Raw genomic sequence first — 17,628 nt, 5'->3', positions numbered from 1 at the left:
AACCTTCATGTGACCAACTGTTTCATATGTGACCGTGAAATGTCAGGCTTCACTTTCATAATGAATTTTCACGCTGAGTTTGGCTAATTGTTACCTGTAGTGATCCCTCTCATTCTCTCCTTTATCACTGAAGAGTAATGACCACTCTGGGATAATAATTACACACAGTGTGGGCGCTGCAGTGCTTCGCCTCCACACCTTTTCAGATGAAATGCATCATTTCACTGTTGGTCTGTCCTGGCTTAGAGAAATAGATGGACATTTGGGGAGCTATATATATGGTTAACTTAGTACAAAGACCTGTAAACCAAGCCAACTAGTTAGTCTGGCTCTGTCTGAAGGTAATAAACCTGAAAACCACATTGTGTTATCTGGATACTGCTGGACCAGTAACAAGATATGACATGTAATTAGTGAGCTTTAGAGTTGTTGGTAGGAGGATGTTGTTACCTTTGGACAGAGCCAGGCTAGTCCTGCCTGTTTTTTGTTTTTGAATGTTGAGCTAAGCTAACTGGTTGTAGCTTCATATGAAGCGTGCAGACATGAGGAAATGTCGTACTCATTTCAATTCAGTTACAATTTACCTTTTTGAAATAGAAGGCAAATCTCAATTCTTGACTAAGTCGACTAATGTCAACCAACCATTCTTCACTTAAGGATGTGTTCATGCAGCGTACGAACTGGAACAGATCACAGAAAGCAAAATGTGTTAGAATCTCAGTGGCGTAAAGAAAAGCGCTGATGAGCAAAACGCTGTCCTCAAAGTGATTACACAATGGACAGAAGGGGACAATATCATAAATGTGGGTTCAATCAAAAAACAAAAATGCAAAAATGGTCCCGTAAAGTAGATTAAATTAAAACCAGCGAGCGTCAGACGGTGCTGCAGAAACAGACATTGGACCCAGTGCCTAAGTGTCACTGCTCACATCCGCCTCTCACAGCTGTAACAATGACTCGCGTACAGGAAAAGCTACGAAATCCACCAAACAACTGAATCCAGCACATGTTCAGGTCTTCTCACAGCCTGTTTCAGTCTCTGCAGGTCTGTGCAGAGGGTTAGGAGGTTAACAGCACAGTGGAGTGAATGCTAACAAAGCTGGGTGAATGTTTTCTTTCTTTCTTTTCCCTGCACTACTTCTGCACACACACACACACACACACAGCAGGCTCTCTCAGAGTAAAGAAGCGTGACCAGCAGCAGCTGTTGAATTAACAGCTGCCTCTGTTTGTCTGCTGAGACCTCAACACACTCTGATCTCTGATCTCACTCAGCATCTCTGCAGCCTCCTTCTGCCCCTCAGTCTGCTTTCCTCCCAGCATTTCTTTTTCATCCAGTAACTTTTTACAGGGAAAATCCACTGGCTTCTCAAATGCTAATTTCTAAGAAATCTTTCTAAGAAATCATTGCTGGGTTTTCGATTTACTGGTTGTACAAAACAAACACTTTTGGAAAGAATCCTGGAAAGACTGATTTTTCACATATTTCTGACTAAATATTTCTTTTGCAAAGCTCTTACTGGTTGAGGTCAATTCAAATTTCTAAGATTTAAAGATTTCTTGTGTGGTTAAAAACACATTTCTCTTAACATCAATGCCATAACATCAACAAATTTGATATAATATAATATAATATAATATAATATAATATAATATAATATAATATAATATAATATAATATAATATAATATAATATAATATAATATAATATAATATAATATAATATAATATAATGTTGTATTATATTAGATACACCAGCGCCATCTGGTGGTTGAAACAACGCAGAGCAACGGCGGCCGAGAGCGGTCAGCTGACCAACGCGGAAGTGAGAAATCAGTAGAAACATTTCAATGCAAAGTAAGCGCTGTTGGTGAAAAATAAGTTGCTTTTTCGTGCTTTTCGTCCACATACGGCAACATGGTCCGATGTTTCCTGATCCACACCGTCTGTCCGGTCGGTGCTCTCGGTCCCGGGGAGAGTCGGACCCTTTACTCCCGGGTTTTTGGACCAGATGAAAGCATTTCGTCCGACCAGCACCAGGAGCTCAGCCCTGAGGAGAGACGGCTTCTGCAGAAGGAGAAGATAGCAGTGGTAGCAAGGTGAGTCGTTTTAACGAGGCTGGAGAACTGCTGAATGAAATGAAGACTGTGGGCAGTGATGGAAATGTTGTGTTTGATCAGATTCAGTCCCTCTACTGTCAGTTAAAGCACACACAATACAAAATTACAGTTTAAACAGTGCAGTTTAGGCACCGGCTTTGTCCAATAAAATTCTCTGTAAATATCTTTTATCTTTGTATCTATCTATTCTTTGTCTTAAATGAAGCTACATATATTGATATATGAAGTACATGCGTCAAAATAGCATCAATTTACCATTTCTCTTATATTTTATGTACTAACAATACACAGTTGTACAGTTTCTTACAGCCGTTTGCTTGATTTTTATTATTTTACAGTGCATTTATTTAGTTGATGCTTTTATTTAAGGCGACTTACGGTAACTGCATTTAAAACATAAATTGTGCTGATAAAGTCAACACAATGGAGTGGGACCAATCAAATATAATATGAACTTTCCATACTTTATTCTCTAAGTCCTCAAATACAAATTGTACCTTCAAAAGTTGGCTGGACACAAAAGAAAACAATGCAGAAATATACTCATCAAATAGTTGTTCAAACTAAGGTTCCGCCTCTCACTGGACAGACAGCCAATCATACTTTAGGATAATTGGTTGGAACTTGGCCCAATCAGATTTGAGGCGTGGCCAGTCCCACCCCAAGCCCCCCTTCTTGGCACGCCCCTGGATGCTGCTGATCCGAATGAGGTCTGATAATCCTCCTTCCACTTTAATGTGGAGGAGTTCTTTTGTCTCGCCACCATAAACCCCAGCACTTCGTTTGTCAGAAGGATGCGACTGTTGTCCCCTGCTGCTTTTTTGCCTTTGTCATTTTGATACCAAGAATCTGTTCATCCAAGAAGAAGAAGAAGAAGAGCACCCCCTTCCTGTTTTGCTGCTGTAATGCATCAGCTCTCCTCTGTGCTCCCTGCTGATTTCCTGATAGCACACCATGTAAAAGTCATCATAAATGCCAGTGGAGGCTGTCAGTCTTTGCATTCATCTCATTTGTTTTCAGTAAATAAGTCTTTTTTTTCCCAGAGTGTTTCTGTAGTTTCCTTTTCTCAGACATGACAGCCTGTAACTACTGGTTGTCTCTGTCAAAACAAAATGTTTTTCCCCTCCAACATGCAGGGGTAAAAAAGAAGACCTTCTAAACATTCTGTCAAAGGCCCTCTAATGCCTCCGAACAAATGTGGAGAGGATTTATTGATGTTAAAATGCTGTTCAAAGTCAGAGGGAGGCAACGGAGCAGCAAAGCTTCATCCCAGTCTCAGAAACATGTTTTCATGTATAGTATTTGCTTCATTTCCTCAGCTTCTTTTCATTCGAAATGCAAAGCTTTTTTCTTGTTTGTTGTTTCTCCAGACAAAAATGTCCCATTTTCAGGCATTCATTTATAGCACTTTAGACTTAAGGTTAAGGTTGAGGTTCAAGACGGGAGTTTGCGTTAGTAAACACACAACAAAACCCTTAACTAATAATGAACACTACGTTTAGTTGCCACCTTGATCTCAAATCCGACTTGGTGTTGGTTTAGAATGAAGATGTTAATGTGGTGATGGCAGGTTACCCGCCCGTTTCTCTGTTTTTCAATAAACCTCCGATCCTCTGTGACCAGGCAGGTCCGGAGCGCCGTCTGCCTGTCCCGGGAGGCTTCAGGTCAGCTGCTGGTGGAGATGGTGCCCGGTGAGGAGGCGCTGGCCCTGCAGGAGGCCGACAGCGGAGTGTTACGCCTGAGAGCTGGAGACCCCTTCTCTGAGGAGATGAGCGCTCTGTGGATGGGGGTCCAGAGTCTGGGCTTCACGCTGGTTTGTGAGCCCCACGAGAACCTCCTGCTGGCTGAGGGGACCCTGCGCAGCCTGACCCGACACTGCCTGGAGCACCTGCACATGCTGGGGCCGGGCAGCGAGGTGAGCACCAAGCAGGCATGGTTTTATTTTCATGAAGGGGCCCCCCTGCAGTGTGTATTGTACAGTCACAATCAGACACAATCACGTAATGAGTCAAACCTGGACTAGATTAACATAAGGTCTTGATCGAGATCTTGGTCCGGTGTGATCTGGACGGAGGAAACGCTGTTAAGTTGCACGTTATCCTGTTTGCGGTATTTCACAGATCTGACAGGCGTTCGACTAGCTGACACGCCATGAGAAACCAAGCTTGTGGTTCATTTTTAGGTGCATTAGAACAACATCTGGGTGGTCTGTCTGTTTTGGGTGGAGAATCAGGTCAGTCTGCTGTCTCTCAGCCCTTTGGTAAATCAGTGTTTGTGCTTGAATTTTAACAAGTTGCAGTTCTGGCTGCCTTGGACTTGCTGTTGGCCAGCTCGTGAAGCAGGGATTAGAGGAAAGAAAGATTTGATAATTGGAGAGTTTAGCTCCGCCGCTGCTATTTTGGAGCCAGTGTTTACATTGGTCTTAGTGGATAAATCTGGTGATTTTCCACAAATCCCAATAAAAGACTGAAACAATCAATGAATGTGTCTTACTAATAAGTGTTCTGTGTGCAGTGACAGCCTGATATGCAGCGTGTTGTTCCTCTGTGCCACAGAGCTCCACTCTCACACTGAAAGACAGTAGTTTATTTTCAGTCACTGTCCTGCCGTAGAAAATGTGCATTAATCCGCTGCTGGAAATAGTCCACAACAAATGCACTATTTTTTCCTGGACCAGAACATTTGTTTATGTTGCCTGGGAATGTATCTAAAGATGGACGACGTGAGAGCTCCTCAAAAGTGAAGCCAAAACCTCTGGATGGCCCCCTGGTGGCCGGCTGCAGTACAGCTCTCAAACCCCTCCCCCTCCATGTTAGCAGATGGGACATGAGCCAAAATAAAAACTCAAGGAACATGTCGAATAAATTTAACCCAAAGATGATTTCTGTCATTTTAGATCTTTATTTGCAGATAAAAGGGGTGTAGTTTTATATAATGAAAGTTTTTACACGGTGCAGCTTTAATGCTACCTTATTCAAATAAAACTAAAAAACTAAAGACCTCGTTAGACTGAAATCAAGTCAGTGCAGCAGTTCACCTCTGCAGTCAAACAGTGACGACTCATTAAAGGTTACGGAAGAAGACAAACAATATGAAACAAGGTTGCGGCCATACGGATTCTAAGTGCGAAACTTAAGCGCTGATTAAATTAAAATGTCTGCACTAACAACAATTTCCCCTCCAGGTCCTGCTGAGGAGCCACCGTGTGGATGGTCTGCTCAGCCGCCTGCTTCCTCACGGCCAGCTCCTCTTCCTCAACCACCGCTTCGCGCAGAGTCTGGAGAAGGAAGTGGCAGCTTACATGGCCAAGTGAACCAGAGCAGCTTGACGTATGGCCGCTGTGTGCAGTCCACTCACTGTGACTCCCCGACTTCCAGTTCTGGGCTCAATCACTGCTAGCTTTCACCACAACAGGCTGAGTGTTGTTTACCTTGTGTGGCATTTCTGTGGCGGAGGAAGAAGGACGAACTTAGTGACAGCTGCTGTTTCAGATTGCATGAGGTGGTAAACACACAGTGTGGTAAATATCTCCCTCAGCCACTTGCAGCTCACTGTTGACTGTTTACTGTGTGGGAGGCTTCAGTTCAAATCCTGTTTGTCAAATTGAAGAGTGGAAAGAAAAATGTGGCAGATTAAAGAGTGCAGCTGAAGAGGCCAGCAGAAAGCTGCTCGTCAACATCAAAGACAGCTGCTTATCTGATTCACCGTACTCCAAATGCCACGCCGTGACCTCGAGGAATCGCACTCGACCTCATTCCTGAGAATTCTGGGAGTGTAAACGAATCTCGAAGTGCTTAATTGCCTGCACCTTTCGCTGTTGAATGGCAGGATGACACCGGGTTGGGACTTTTTTTTCTTTGTCAGTGTTTTTGAGCAGCACGAAGTATGATTCATCTCATAGTAACAAGCAGCTGAAATGGAGCAAAGACAGATTGCAGTCAGACTCTGTTAGTGTCATTTTGAACCGAAAATGTCGTGATTATTGAAGCATTTAGGACAATGAAAAAAAGACAGGAAGTGACAAGCAATACATGCAGAGGTGTTGGCATGCAGGACGCGGAAACAAGAGCAACAACATTTAGGCACAGCATATAACAAATGTATTCCTGTATCTTGTGAACATCTGTTGTGCCTCTGATTGCCCCCCCTCAGCCCCCCCGGAGCCAGACTCCCCCACTCCTCCTCTTGGCCTCATAAAAGCCTCTTAAACCCCAGTTTTTGTGCTGGCAACCTAATCCAAAAGCAGAGCGGTGATTTTGGATGAGGGGAAAAGAAATCTGTCTGGATGCCAACATCAACTGCTTTGATCTTCTCCTTTTTTCCCCTGTATGGAAAAAAATGAAACTAATTTTAGCTTTACCCAAGGCGTATTCTTTGAAAGTTGTGTACCCTGCAATCAAGGGCACACGGTGCATTTTTCCAAAAACGAGGCATCGGGGATAGAAAATTAAAAATGATTAAAAAAAAACACACACACACAAGAAGGTTTTAGAGGTTGTGTTCATCTCCTGGGGAAGAAACAACACAAACTGAACATCAGCTGGAAAAAACACCTGCGAAATGAAAACACAAGTGAGTCAGGAAACCTGTAATTAACGGTGTGCGGCCAACAGAGGGCGCTGTTGCTCCTGTGAGTTTCAGTGAAGCACCAATGAGAAGTATTTTATTTATAAAAAAATGAAACTAAGATGCAGTTTTCTGAAAGATAAGCCTGTAATTTATTATACACTGTGTGGCCAAAACTGTGTGGACACTCCTGTTTTTACTGTTTACCCCACACAAAATACGTGTGGGACTTTTTTTTTTTTCATTAAATTCTCTTTCTTTTTGGATTTAACAGGATAAATAATGTAACCATTATGTCCATGCTTATATTTAAAGAATATTAATAAATAATACAAATCAAATAACTTTACATTAACAGAATATACAGTTAAGATACAGGACAAGATCCAGCTGATCCTGTAGTCCTGTTACAGTCCTACGGAAGAAGTTTGAGCATTAGCCAATAAAAATTGTCTGTAAATTGCACTTAAGAGATCCAACACTGTGTGGGCCTTTTTTCATGCACCTTGCATGCATCAGCACCTGCCATAAATGACATTTTGATGGGCGCAACCACAAGATTTCATGACTAACGTCAGTACAGTCAGATTTAAAATCCAGCTGAAGTACATACAACATGACTCCACCCTTTCATTATGGCGGTGTTGCCCTCTTTCTGCACACCTGCTGTTACATCGCTCACCTGAACGTTAAAGTGTCACCTGCTGCTGTTCGTGCAGCTTTTCACAAAGCTCACCTGCAGACTGTGAGCCTGCCCTTTTGCAGGTTAACATCTGTGGGTTCCCCACTCACATATGGATTTAATGTTCCGGTGTCTGTTTATTTATGGCCGTGTAGTGCAGGGAGTAACGGCAGCATTTCCAAGACGCTCGCACTTGTTGTTGTGGTTATAACTGTTTTTTAAGCATTTGCCCAGTTTTGATATTAATTTTGAGATGTAAAAATCAGCTCCATTTTTACCCCAATGAGCCCACAGCCCTGAAGTTTCACTGAACATTTTAAGTGCCCCACCATTGAAAATGTGTTTTGCTCAACGCAGCTTCAGCTGGATGTTTGACCTTCACTGTGCAGAATGATGTATGTGCACAGTTTGACACTAGAAGGCTGTTCCCACGTCCGTCCGCCGAGGGAGGAAGGTGTTTCTGCGCTCACCTTAAATCTGAGTTCAACACGTTTCCATGGCACAACCGGTTTGGACGCTAATCGCGGTCCAGTATGCAAAATGTTTTCAGGACACGTGAAGCTTCCACTGTGCGTGGTCTTGTTAATTAAGCAGCTGTTAAGCATCTGGTTTACCTTTTGAAATGAAAAAATACTTGCATATTCATAGACTGAAGAATGAGTAGTTTGAGAAGTTTTGGCCGGGTTTATGACTGACACAATTTGTGATTTAAACCGGAACATTTTTAGCTGTCTTGTATGCCTGGAGGGGGAATTTTTGATTTTCAAAACTTTAATTAAAATGAGCTCTTTTAGCAGGTAAGCAGCAAACAATCAAATCCAGACTCATAAAATCCAAATGCTGTATAGTGTTTGTATAAATTACTTCCAGTACTTATTAACTGTTATTTTGAAAGGCAACATTTGGTTTCATTATGCCTGCTCTTTAAGCTCAGCACGTCCAGCCACTTGGCTCCACTCACATCACTGTATTCAACTCCCACAACAGATTGCAGCGTCAGGTCTGACAAACCAGGGCTTCTCCACTAGGGGGCAGTATGTAGCCAGACATGATGAGAGCTGCAGTGTTTGCTGCTGGTAATCAGAGACAAACAAGTGACACCAGAGCAGAAATCCACCAGGCAACAGAATCAGGAGTGCTGCTGCTGCTTTGAAACAATTTAAACTGAGCTCCCAGACATCAAACAAACAGCGCTGAGATTGTTTTCATGTGTGTGAAATCAGTTTGTAATTGCACCTAATTACTGATGCACAGACATAAGGAAGTTGATCTTTGCCTGCAAACAGCTGTTTGATAAAATGCATGAGTTAATGTCAAGTGGGGATTAAAATTACAGTATTTGCTGCAGATTTCGCGTACGTTCGCTTTCATCCCCTGTGATTGTGAAGTCTAATGGCGGTTCATCACAGCGCAGCCTGGTTTGTGGGCAGGATTATCAATAAGGACACGTCACACATCACAATGTACAAATAAACATAAATGGATTAGGGAGAAGGGAAGTCAGCCGGGTGGGAAAAGTTGTTCAGTAAAATTGCACACAGGCCTGGAAAATGAAAAAAAGAGCATGTTTAGGTGTGTTCGCTTTGAAAATGGGCCATTCTGGGGTCAAAGGTGAAAGATTAAACGGGTTAAGGTTATCAAGAGACTCTCAGCTAAGTGCTACTGCAGCCCAAAACTCTGCGAGTGTTTTATTCCAGCCAAACACTGCAGGTGATTTCTCCCTGATCAGCACGAGGCACAAACTCGTCTGCGAAATCAACTGCTTTAATGCGCAGTTGAAATGAAGACCTGAACTCTCTCAGACTTCAATAGCACTTACACAGAGAATAAATTGGAGGCCATTAGCTGAAGTACAGAAAATTCTCCTAGCAAAAACAGTCTTGTACTGTTAACCAACTTTGCAAAGTGGTTTTTCAGCTGCCCAAAGCTGAAACAAACAACCAGATGGGAAGCCGGCCGAGTTCCTCAGGGGGACCCAGACGGGTCACACTGCATGAGGCAGCAGTGCGAGTGGATCAGAGGCAGCTGCTGTGGACATGAACTGGTGTGCTGACTCACTGAGTCAAGAGGGAAGGTTCTTGCAGAGCATCTGAAATCTAAGAAGTAGTGAAGAGAGGTTTTCCTGCACGGATTTTCCACACTGAGATACACTATATAGACAAAAGTATTGGGACAACTGACCATCACGCCAGCAGGAGGTTTAATGATGTCTCCTTCTAAACACACAGACAGCTTTGCAGCTCTAACAGCTTCCACTCTTCTGTGAAGGCTTTCCACAACATGTTGGAGTGTTTCTGTGGGAATTTGTGCCCATTCATGCAGTAGAGCATTTGTGAGGTCACACACTGATGTTGGACCAAAAGGCCTGGCTCACAATCTCCGTTCCAGTTCATCCCAAAGGTGTTGGATGGGGTTGAGGTCAGGGCTCTGTGCGGTTGCCACGACGTTGGAAGCATAGCATTGTCCAAAATGTGTTGGTATGCTGAAGCTTTGAGGTTTCCCTCCGCTGGGAGTCAGGAGCCGAGCCCAAACCCCTCGAGGCCCGTGAACGGTCTCCTCCAGCCGCTGGGCCACCACCTCCTGCTCCCTCTGCTCTCCCCTCCTGCCTTTATTCTCCTTGCTGCCCTCACATTCACCCGTCATTCGTGTGGACCGAGCAGACCAAAGCTGACACTGTCACAGCTCATCTCAGTCACTCGCTCAATCGTTTCCTCTCCCTGCGTTTTGTTCTCTCCCTCCCACTGGCCTGAAGCTCCAACAAAAGATTTTCTCATTGAGTTTACAGAGTGGCCATTGAATATGCCAACTCCAGAGTTTAAGGATTTCCTCTTAATATTTTTTTTTTCTCCTGCCTCATTAGATGTCTGCCTGCCTATTGTATGGCTCATGGCGAGAGCACTGTGGAGAAAATGAGCTGAGCTCCAGCCAGGGCTACAGTATGAATTTCAATGCGAGTTGACGACTTATTCACTTTAGCCTCTGTCAGGGCATGCGGCGTGAAATACCTGAACGCCACGGATCCCATTCACACACATTAGGCATCATTGCTATTCCCTTTCATGCATACATCTGTAGAATTTCAAATACTCTCCTCACAGGCGGAAGCCAAGTGTGGTTTTGATTGGAGTGGAGAGTGAGGAACGCTCTGCGATAAAACGCCACTCATTTCAGGTGTCACAACAGATCATTATGATCTGTAAATTTCTGCATTCTTTGCTGCCTGTATAGGAGGGAGATTATGTGTTTCAAGTAGAGTTTGTAGGCGTTCACATTGCTAAGCTTGAATGAATGGCTTGGATGTAATATCCGTACCTCTTTGCCATAATTCTGCAGATTGCACCTGGAGTTCTCCCCCTTTTTGCACACACACACACACACACACACACACACACAAACACACACACATGCGCAGGCAGAATTGGCTTTTCCCTCCAGTCTATCAAGCATCAGAAGAGAGATGTTCTCTCTTAGCATCTCAAATCGCGTTAGATTTCCAATTTCAAGCCATTTATTTCTTGTTAGTTCCCCGCTCCCTGAAAAAGCCTTTTTCCTCTTTTCAGCCAATCTGCATGAGCCGGCTGCTGTCTAAAGGTATAGCTTGTCAGTGTAAGACTATCACAGCACTTCAAACGACTCAATTATTTGAAAATATAAGTCAATTATTTCTTAATTAAGCTCCCTCTGCAGTGCGATTCCTCTGCAGGTTTGCTGCTGTTGCTCATTATCAATGAAAAGGCAGCGCCGTCTGCGGCTAAACCGACTTCACGGAAAAAGAAATGAGAACAAGCGCTTTCATGTCTTCGATTTTCTGCTTTCTTTTTCGGTTCTTTTTGTTTTTTCCCCCCTCCACAAATTGATTTGTTGATCTTTAAATAAGCTAAGTGATAAAGTAGTCTAGACTGAAAAAGGCCACATGCTCCTGCTGCTCCGATAGCGACTCAGAGGGGATTATAAGGCAAACAGGATCCCATCTGCCTCTGCACTCCTGTCATTTTTCATAATTTATTTAAATTAAAGACACACAGGCAGATACTTTAATGTGCTTCTGCCTCAAAATACTCTGCCAGGCTACTTCTAACACAGTGCCCTCTTCAACTACCAGCTCATTAGTAAGACACACTCATGTTTTCGTGATGCAGGAAACCTTCTGCTTGCAATTGGTTATTAATTGCAATTTTTAAGAGTGATTAAAGTACTTATACTGAGGTTACGGCTTGTTGGCTGTGAAACACATCATCCAGGATCATAATCTTAACAGCTCTGAGCAAATGTGATCATATCCTGTACAGAGTACCAGCTGTAAAATGTTACAACCTCCGCAGTAAATTTACATCTGAGAATCGGCTGACTCTTTTATGGTGAAATTGCAGTCAGACTGTGTGCCACTGTATTTCACTCGGGCCTGGAGGGTTTATTGGGTCATACCCCTTCATCTCACAAACACTCCCTCGCTTCTCTTCCCTGCTCCTCACTCTTTGCATCATTCAAAACCATGCAGGAGGATGAGGTAAGATTAAAGTGGGTGGTGGACACACAATGTCACAAGCATCAGTCATAAGCTTTACAATAAATGCTGATTTACAGGCATAAGGACTACCTGGTGTTGCAGTTTGCAGCCATTCAGGGTTAAAGGTAAATCATGAAGTATTTTCCTATAAACACAAGATTGTGCCATTAATTATACACATATCCCATTAGAAGTTTGTGGCAGTGTCTGTTTCTGTATTTTCTTATCATTTTACTGTGTTCAGAACGTTTCCAACGTCTCATTTCCAGTTCATCAAATACAGACAACCTGGTAATGAGACGAAACTTCCCACCATCTTTCTTCAGTGTCACTGACGCCCAGAAACATCCGTAACACAGCAAGATAATGCACGGCCGAGAAATCCTATGTGGTTTTCTTTAAAGGCGCATTGATATGTTTTTGGCCACTAGGGGCAGCAGACTCACAAAGATACTGACAGACACCCCTAACCTATGTTTTAGTTTCAATGTCTTTTTTTATATCAGTGAAAAAAATGTCCTGTTGACACATTCGGCAGACATTCATTTCAGGTTGTGTTGGTTCAATAGTTTCTCTCTTTTAGCTCTGGTTTGGTCTCCATCAGTTCACATCAGTTCACGTGTATTTGCAGAGAAATACACTTATTGCCACTGAAGCAGTGGATTTTTGGGACAATTACTGTTCATGGGACCTTTTTTACTGTTCAGCCATCCCAGCAGAAGAGGGAAGAGATCCAGGATGGGAGTCATGTCAGTCCAGTGTAGACTTAAGACTGCTCCAGGACAATGTCTCTTCCGGCTTCGCCAAGCAATGGAAACTCAGAGACCACTTTGTCCACACCTTTACACACCTTTACAGCAGCTTGTCTCTGGATGTCCACAACAAGGCAGACTCTGTGGTTGCATCAGTGATGTTTGACGCTCAAACTCTGTCAGACTTTATGGACAGTGTTGTGATGTTTGTGCTTCCCAGACGTGGAAAATTAAATGTGAAGCCACTGAACATTTTATGATCACCATTTTGTTGCTGCTTTCATTCACCCAGATGCCAATTAAAAAAAATGTGCAGAATTATTTCATGTGTGTAAGTCTGAATACATGTATATATTACTTTATTTTAGAATTTTGCCATGTCCTGTAGTCCCCCCCACCCCCCCATACCCATACACACACACACACACACCCCTGACCCCCTTTATATTCTTTTTATATTCTATTTTTATTTAGCTTATATTTCTATTTTATTCAACTTTTTACCTCATACTTTTATATTTTATATTCTACTTATTGCTCCCGGGACCTGAGTCCTAATTTCGTACAGCGGTTAGGGTGTCGGACCCGTAATCGGTGGATCGCTGGTTCGATTCCCCGTACCGGTGTCCATGGTTGAGGTACCCTTGAGCAAGGTACCTAACCCCCACTGCTCCCCGGGCGCTGCACGCGGTCGCCCACTGCCCCGGGTTTGCTGTGTGTGTGTGCACGTCACTTGGGTGGGTTAAATGCAGAGCACGAATTTCGTTGGAGTGAGTTCCCTCCAATGACAAAATATGTCACTTTCATCATCTTTCATCTGTAAGCATGTGAATGTGAGCTGGTATGACAATAAAGTTCCTGACAATGACAATAATCCTTGAATCCTTTATCCTATTCTATTCTTACCTGTGTATATGTCTGCCTGCAAACTTTCCATTTGTTCTGCAACCCAGTGATGCACAAAGACAAATAAGTTACCTTGATCCTGGACCTGGATCCTTGGCGTTGACTGATTTCTTGTTGCGAGGGAGGGTTTGTTTTGTTTTGCTCTACTTAATCAGTAGATGTAGCTATTTTCAGTAAACATGGAAACAGTTTACCAGAGTTCTGTAGCCTTTGCTTGGAGCAAAGGCTACAGAACTCTGGTAAGTCGATTGCCTATCTAACTGGTAGAATCTGCTAATGAGCACAAATCCAGGCCTATCTGAACCACTGAACTGAGCTAATCGCTAGCTGTGACATTTTGCCGTTTGGTTGTAGGCTGGTGGTGAGAAGTCGATTTATTAAAGCTTTGCTAATGCTGAAAATACCGTTAATGAGAGTGGTGAGAGTGGAGTGTACAATAAACGTGCTGTTAAAGCGGAGCAATGTGCTGAAGCTGGCTAAAATCTCGAAAGAGCTCCAGAGTTAGTGATAAATCTCAGAGTGGAGGCAGAGTACTCACTCAAATAGACAAACAAACACCAAACCATTTCACCGCCTTTTCTTGGATTCAAGCCTGAAATCTTCGGTTCTCAAGATCGCTTTCCAGATCTTCAGGCTGCTGCTGCTCCGAGTTAATTTGCCTAAATAAATCAGTCAATTTGCAACCCCTCAAAATATGAATATTCTGCATGTCTTCGGGTTTTGCCCTGTTGCCAGTTCGCCACAGTCCATTAACGGCTTCACATTCAGCCACACATTGCTGACGGCATGTGAGAGCCCTGAGTGGGGAAACACTGTGCAAGAGTGCCTCATTACGGCTGTTTTCCAAATTAAATGGAGAAGATGTATTATTCATTTGTGGAGAATCCCCTGCGAGAGAGGCCCAACAGGAAAACAGGAAGTGTCTGAGGTTTTCTTTCTGCCACCCACTTACCAGTTCTGCAGTTAGGACGCTGGAAAGGCCGTGAAGCATTCGCTCACATTAATAATAGGATGTCCTGGAGGTTTTTCCACATTCTCTTCATACTTGATAATAGCAACTTTTCTGTGTCCTCACAATTGTTTTGTCCAGTACTCTTCGGCAGTGTGCCATTAGAAAAATATATTCAGGATCTGGATCCTCTAGCGATCCGCATGTCTATACTGGAATACCAGACAATACAGCCCTTTTTAGCTTCAATTTGGAGGACATACCCCAGCATCCCGCCAGCAGTCATGCACTGATTAGCTGTTTCATTCAGGAGATCCTAATCAAATTGTAAAGTGGAGATACACTATATAGGCAAATGTATCGGGACACACCTCTTTATTACTGAATTCAGGTGTGGTATGGGGCTGTTTCTCAGGGTTTGGGCTCAGCCCCTGACTTCCAGTGAAGGGAAATCTTAATGCTTCAGCACATCAAGACATTTTGGACAATGCTATGCTTCCAACTTTGTGGCAACAGTTTGTTGAAGGCCCTTTTCTATTCCAGCATGACTGTGCCCCAGTGCACGAAGCAAAGCTCCATAAAGACATGGTTGGATGAGTTTGGTGTGGAAGAACTTGACTGGCCCACAAAGCTGTCTTTGTGTATATCAAATGTGATGTCAATAAAGTCCCAGTTGGTGTGATGGTCAGGTATCCCAATACTTTTGTCCATATAGTGTATATCACAAGAACGTATGCAATTTGGATGCAAGTGGTGATGTGTTGCTGAGGAGAAATTATGCCTTAAGCATCATATTTAAGGAGAAAACTTAAAGTGTTTTCCAAAATTGGCTGCTGGTCCCCTTATGGGCCAATTTATTTGTGGCATCTGGCCCCATGCAGACACAAATATGTAAGCCCAGAGAGTGCATGTGGCATAGAATAACATTGCAAATATGTATTTTGTTCGTCTTCTGCATAATAAACACACTCCACTTGTTTTGACAATAACAGACTTATTCCCCTCGCAGTGCGTGTGATCCACTGCAGACTGCAGATGAACAGTGAATCATCCTTTGTGCAAACTAATACAGTTTTAAAGAGGGAATCACAATTAGAGTGGGGGAAAGTGGGTCACTCATGACACCAGGGATGTGCAGCAGAAAGCACTGTGTGCTCGTCACGTCATCTCTCACTAAGCTGCAGTCACTCAGGAGCAGCCCCCAGTGTCATCCGCGTCAGCTTGGGCAGGTTGAATCCACTCTAAAAGAAACCTGTCCAATTTTCTCCTTACTGGCCATTACCTTTCACAGCCAGAGCCTCCAATATGCTGGCTGACAGCTGTCATGTTTTATGCCGCCCAACGACTGCATACATTTAAGGGGATTAGGGTTCTGTCCCAGCTTTTCATGTGATAGGAATTCTCATCAGAGCAACGAGCAACGTTTTGAAGCGCTACATGGTGAGGAAGTTTCAAGTATTCAAACATTATTTATTCTGCTTTTGTCGCAAATATGATGTCTGGTTATTTGAGGATACTCAGCAGAAGCCATGTTCATTTGGAATGGCAACTTAATAATTACCTGTGTGCGGGCTGATGCATTTTTGTCACCCATGTGATAATAACTGCTTTGAAAATATCTTTGAAAAGAGCTGCAACCTTATTTGAACACATTATGGGTTGCACCTTTGAATGATGCACTGGCCAGAATCCAGGCCTTTGTGATTCAGCGTTCAGTTGATTCCAAATCAACCATGTGAATGGATGCAGGGGTGTTTATAGGAGTTATGGAGTTATGTCTCCCAGGCAGGATCTCTGGAGACCCCGTTATACTCCTTTCAACCCAAACCACCACGATTCAACCAATGGGAAACACCTGAGCACGGTGCGTGAATGTCTGCCTTCCAAAACAAACGTCTTCATGTTATTTACTGAGGAATCACCGGCCACATGTTTACAGAAATTGCGCAGTTTGATCCTGCTAATAATATGGCAAAACTACTCGTTCAACATTCGTCCATGCTGATTTACTCCCACTTGTTCCAGGTTTAGTTTCAGGCAACACAACAGCTGCTTTAGTTCTGGGGATTTTCCACTAAAAATATTTATAACCACGTAAGCATAACAATCTCAACATGTCATCGCAGGCACAAATGAGAACTCGGCTCCTCCTTTAATCAGTTTAGGTCTGTTGGCCTTTGGAGTGTGATGCAGGAGGAGAAAGTTCTTTCTCTTCTGCCTGGTGCCAAATCATTTTTTCCCATCACATCGCAGTGTGATGACCTTAGTCACAGACCTCAGTGTAGGAAGGAGCACTACCACAGGTCCCTCGTTCCCACTGCTGTTGGACAGTGCAACTCAACAGTCTGGTCCTCGTTTCCTCCCTATGCTTACAGAACTGTGCTATACTTACCCACAGTCATCACCTTCCACCTCCGTGCTGATATGTATACAGCCTGTGTAGCAGTGTATTGTACAGGGTTTATTTTAAAACTATTCATTTATGGCTGTTTTTATTTTTGAAACTGTTTTGCACTCTTTACTGTTCTTGTGAGCTGCCATGACAAGTGAATTTCCCAGCTGTGGGATCAATAAAGTTCATCTCTCTCGCTCTCTCTTTCTAGTCCTGGTCTTGAGTTTCAGGTTTTACAGGAGTCCTCCTTTTGTCGTTGGCAGGGAGATGACGCTGCATGCTGGTCCCGTTTTATTTGTCCCCTTCCCATCCCGGTCTTGTCCCAGTCCATCACTTTTACTCCCCATCCTGTTCAGGTTTTACAGGGGCTCTTCTTTGATCAGTCTCGGTCTCAGGCTGGGGTGAGACCTCAGCAAAAGGTAACTCAGGAGTGAAACATTCTTCACCTCCTGCATGGTTCTGATTTACTTGCTCCCACCCCAACCCAGTTCCAGGACCTTTGTCCCAGTGTCTGTCCCGATTTATCACCATTACCCGCAATCCTGTTTCAGGCATCACAGAACTCCGTCCTCTCTGCAATGCACCTCTTTCACCTGTAATGATCTGTCTCTAATTTGCTAAAACAGGCCAGTATATAAATGGTTCTGCTGAGAGAATAATTACACATCATTACCCCATGATAATCAGTGTCCTGATCCCGGAGAGCAGACCAGCAGCCCCCACAGGAAGGAGACTAATATTTCTGATCCCATGC

General features: G+C 43.5%; 1 protein-coding gene across 1 annotated transcript; it reads left to right on the top strand.

Annotated features, from left to right (window-relative positions):
* The first annotated feature begins 1,790 nt into the window (after nucleotides 1-1,790).
* ap5s1 (adaptor related protein complex 5 subunit sigma 1) lies at nucleotides 1,791-7,156 on the top strand. Its single transcript, XM_046413691.1, has 3 exons — nucleotides 1,791-2,099; nucleotides 3,744-4,035; nucleotides 5,305-7,156. Exons 1-3 carry the CDS (start codon nucleotides 1,918-1,920, stop codon nucleotides 5,431-5,433), a joined length of 603 nt encoding a protein of 200 aa, XP_046269647.1. The 5' UTR covers nucleotides 1,791-1,917; the 3' UTR covers nucleotides 5,434-7,156.
* The last annotated feature ends 10,472 nt before the right edge of the window (nucleotides 7,157-17,628 follow it).

This window comes from Scatophagus argus, chromosome 15 (assembly GCF_020382885.2).
Source record: "Scatophagus argus isolate fScaArg1 chromosome 15, fScaArg1.pri, whole genome shotgun sequence".
NCBI classification, from domain to species: Eukaryota; Metazoa; Chordata; class Actinopteri; family Scatophagidae; genus Scatophagus; species Scatophagus argus.
This window is presented reverse-complemented; position numbering and strand designations above follow the sequence as displayed.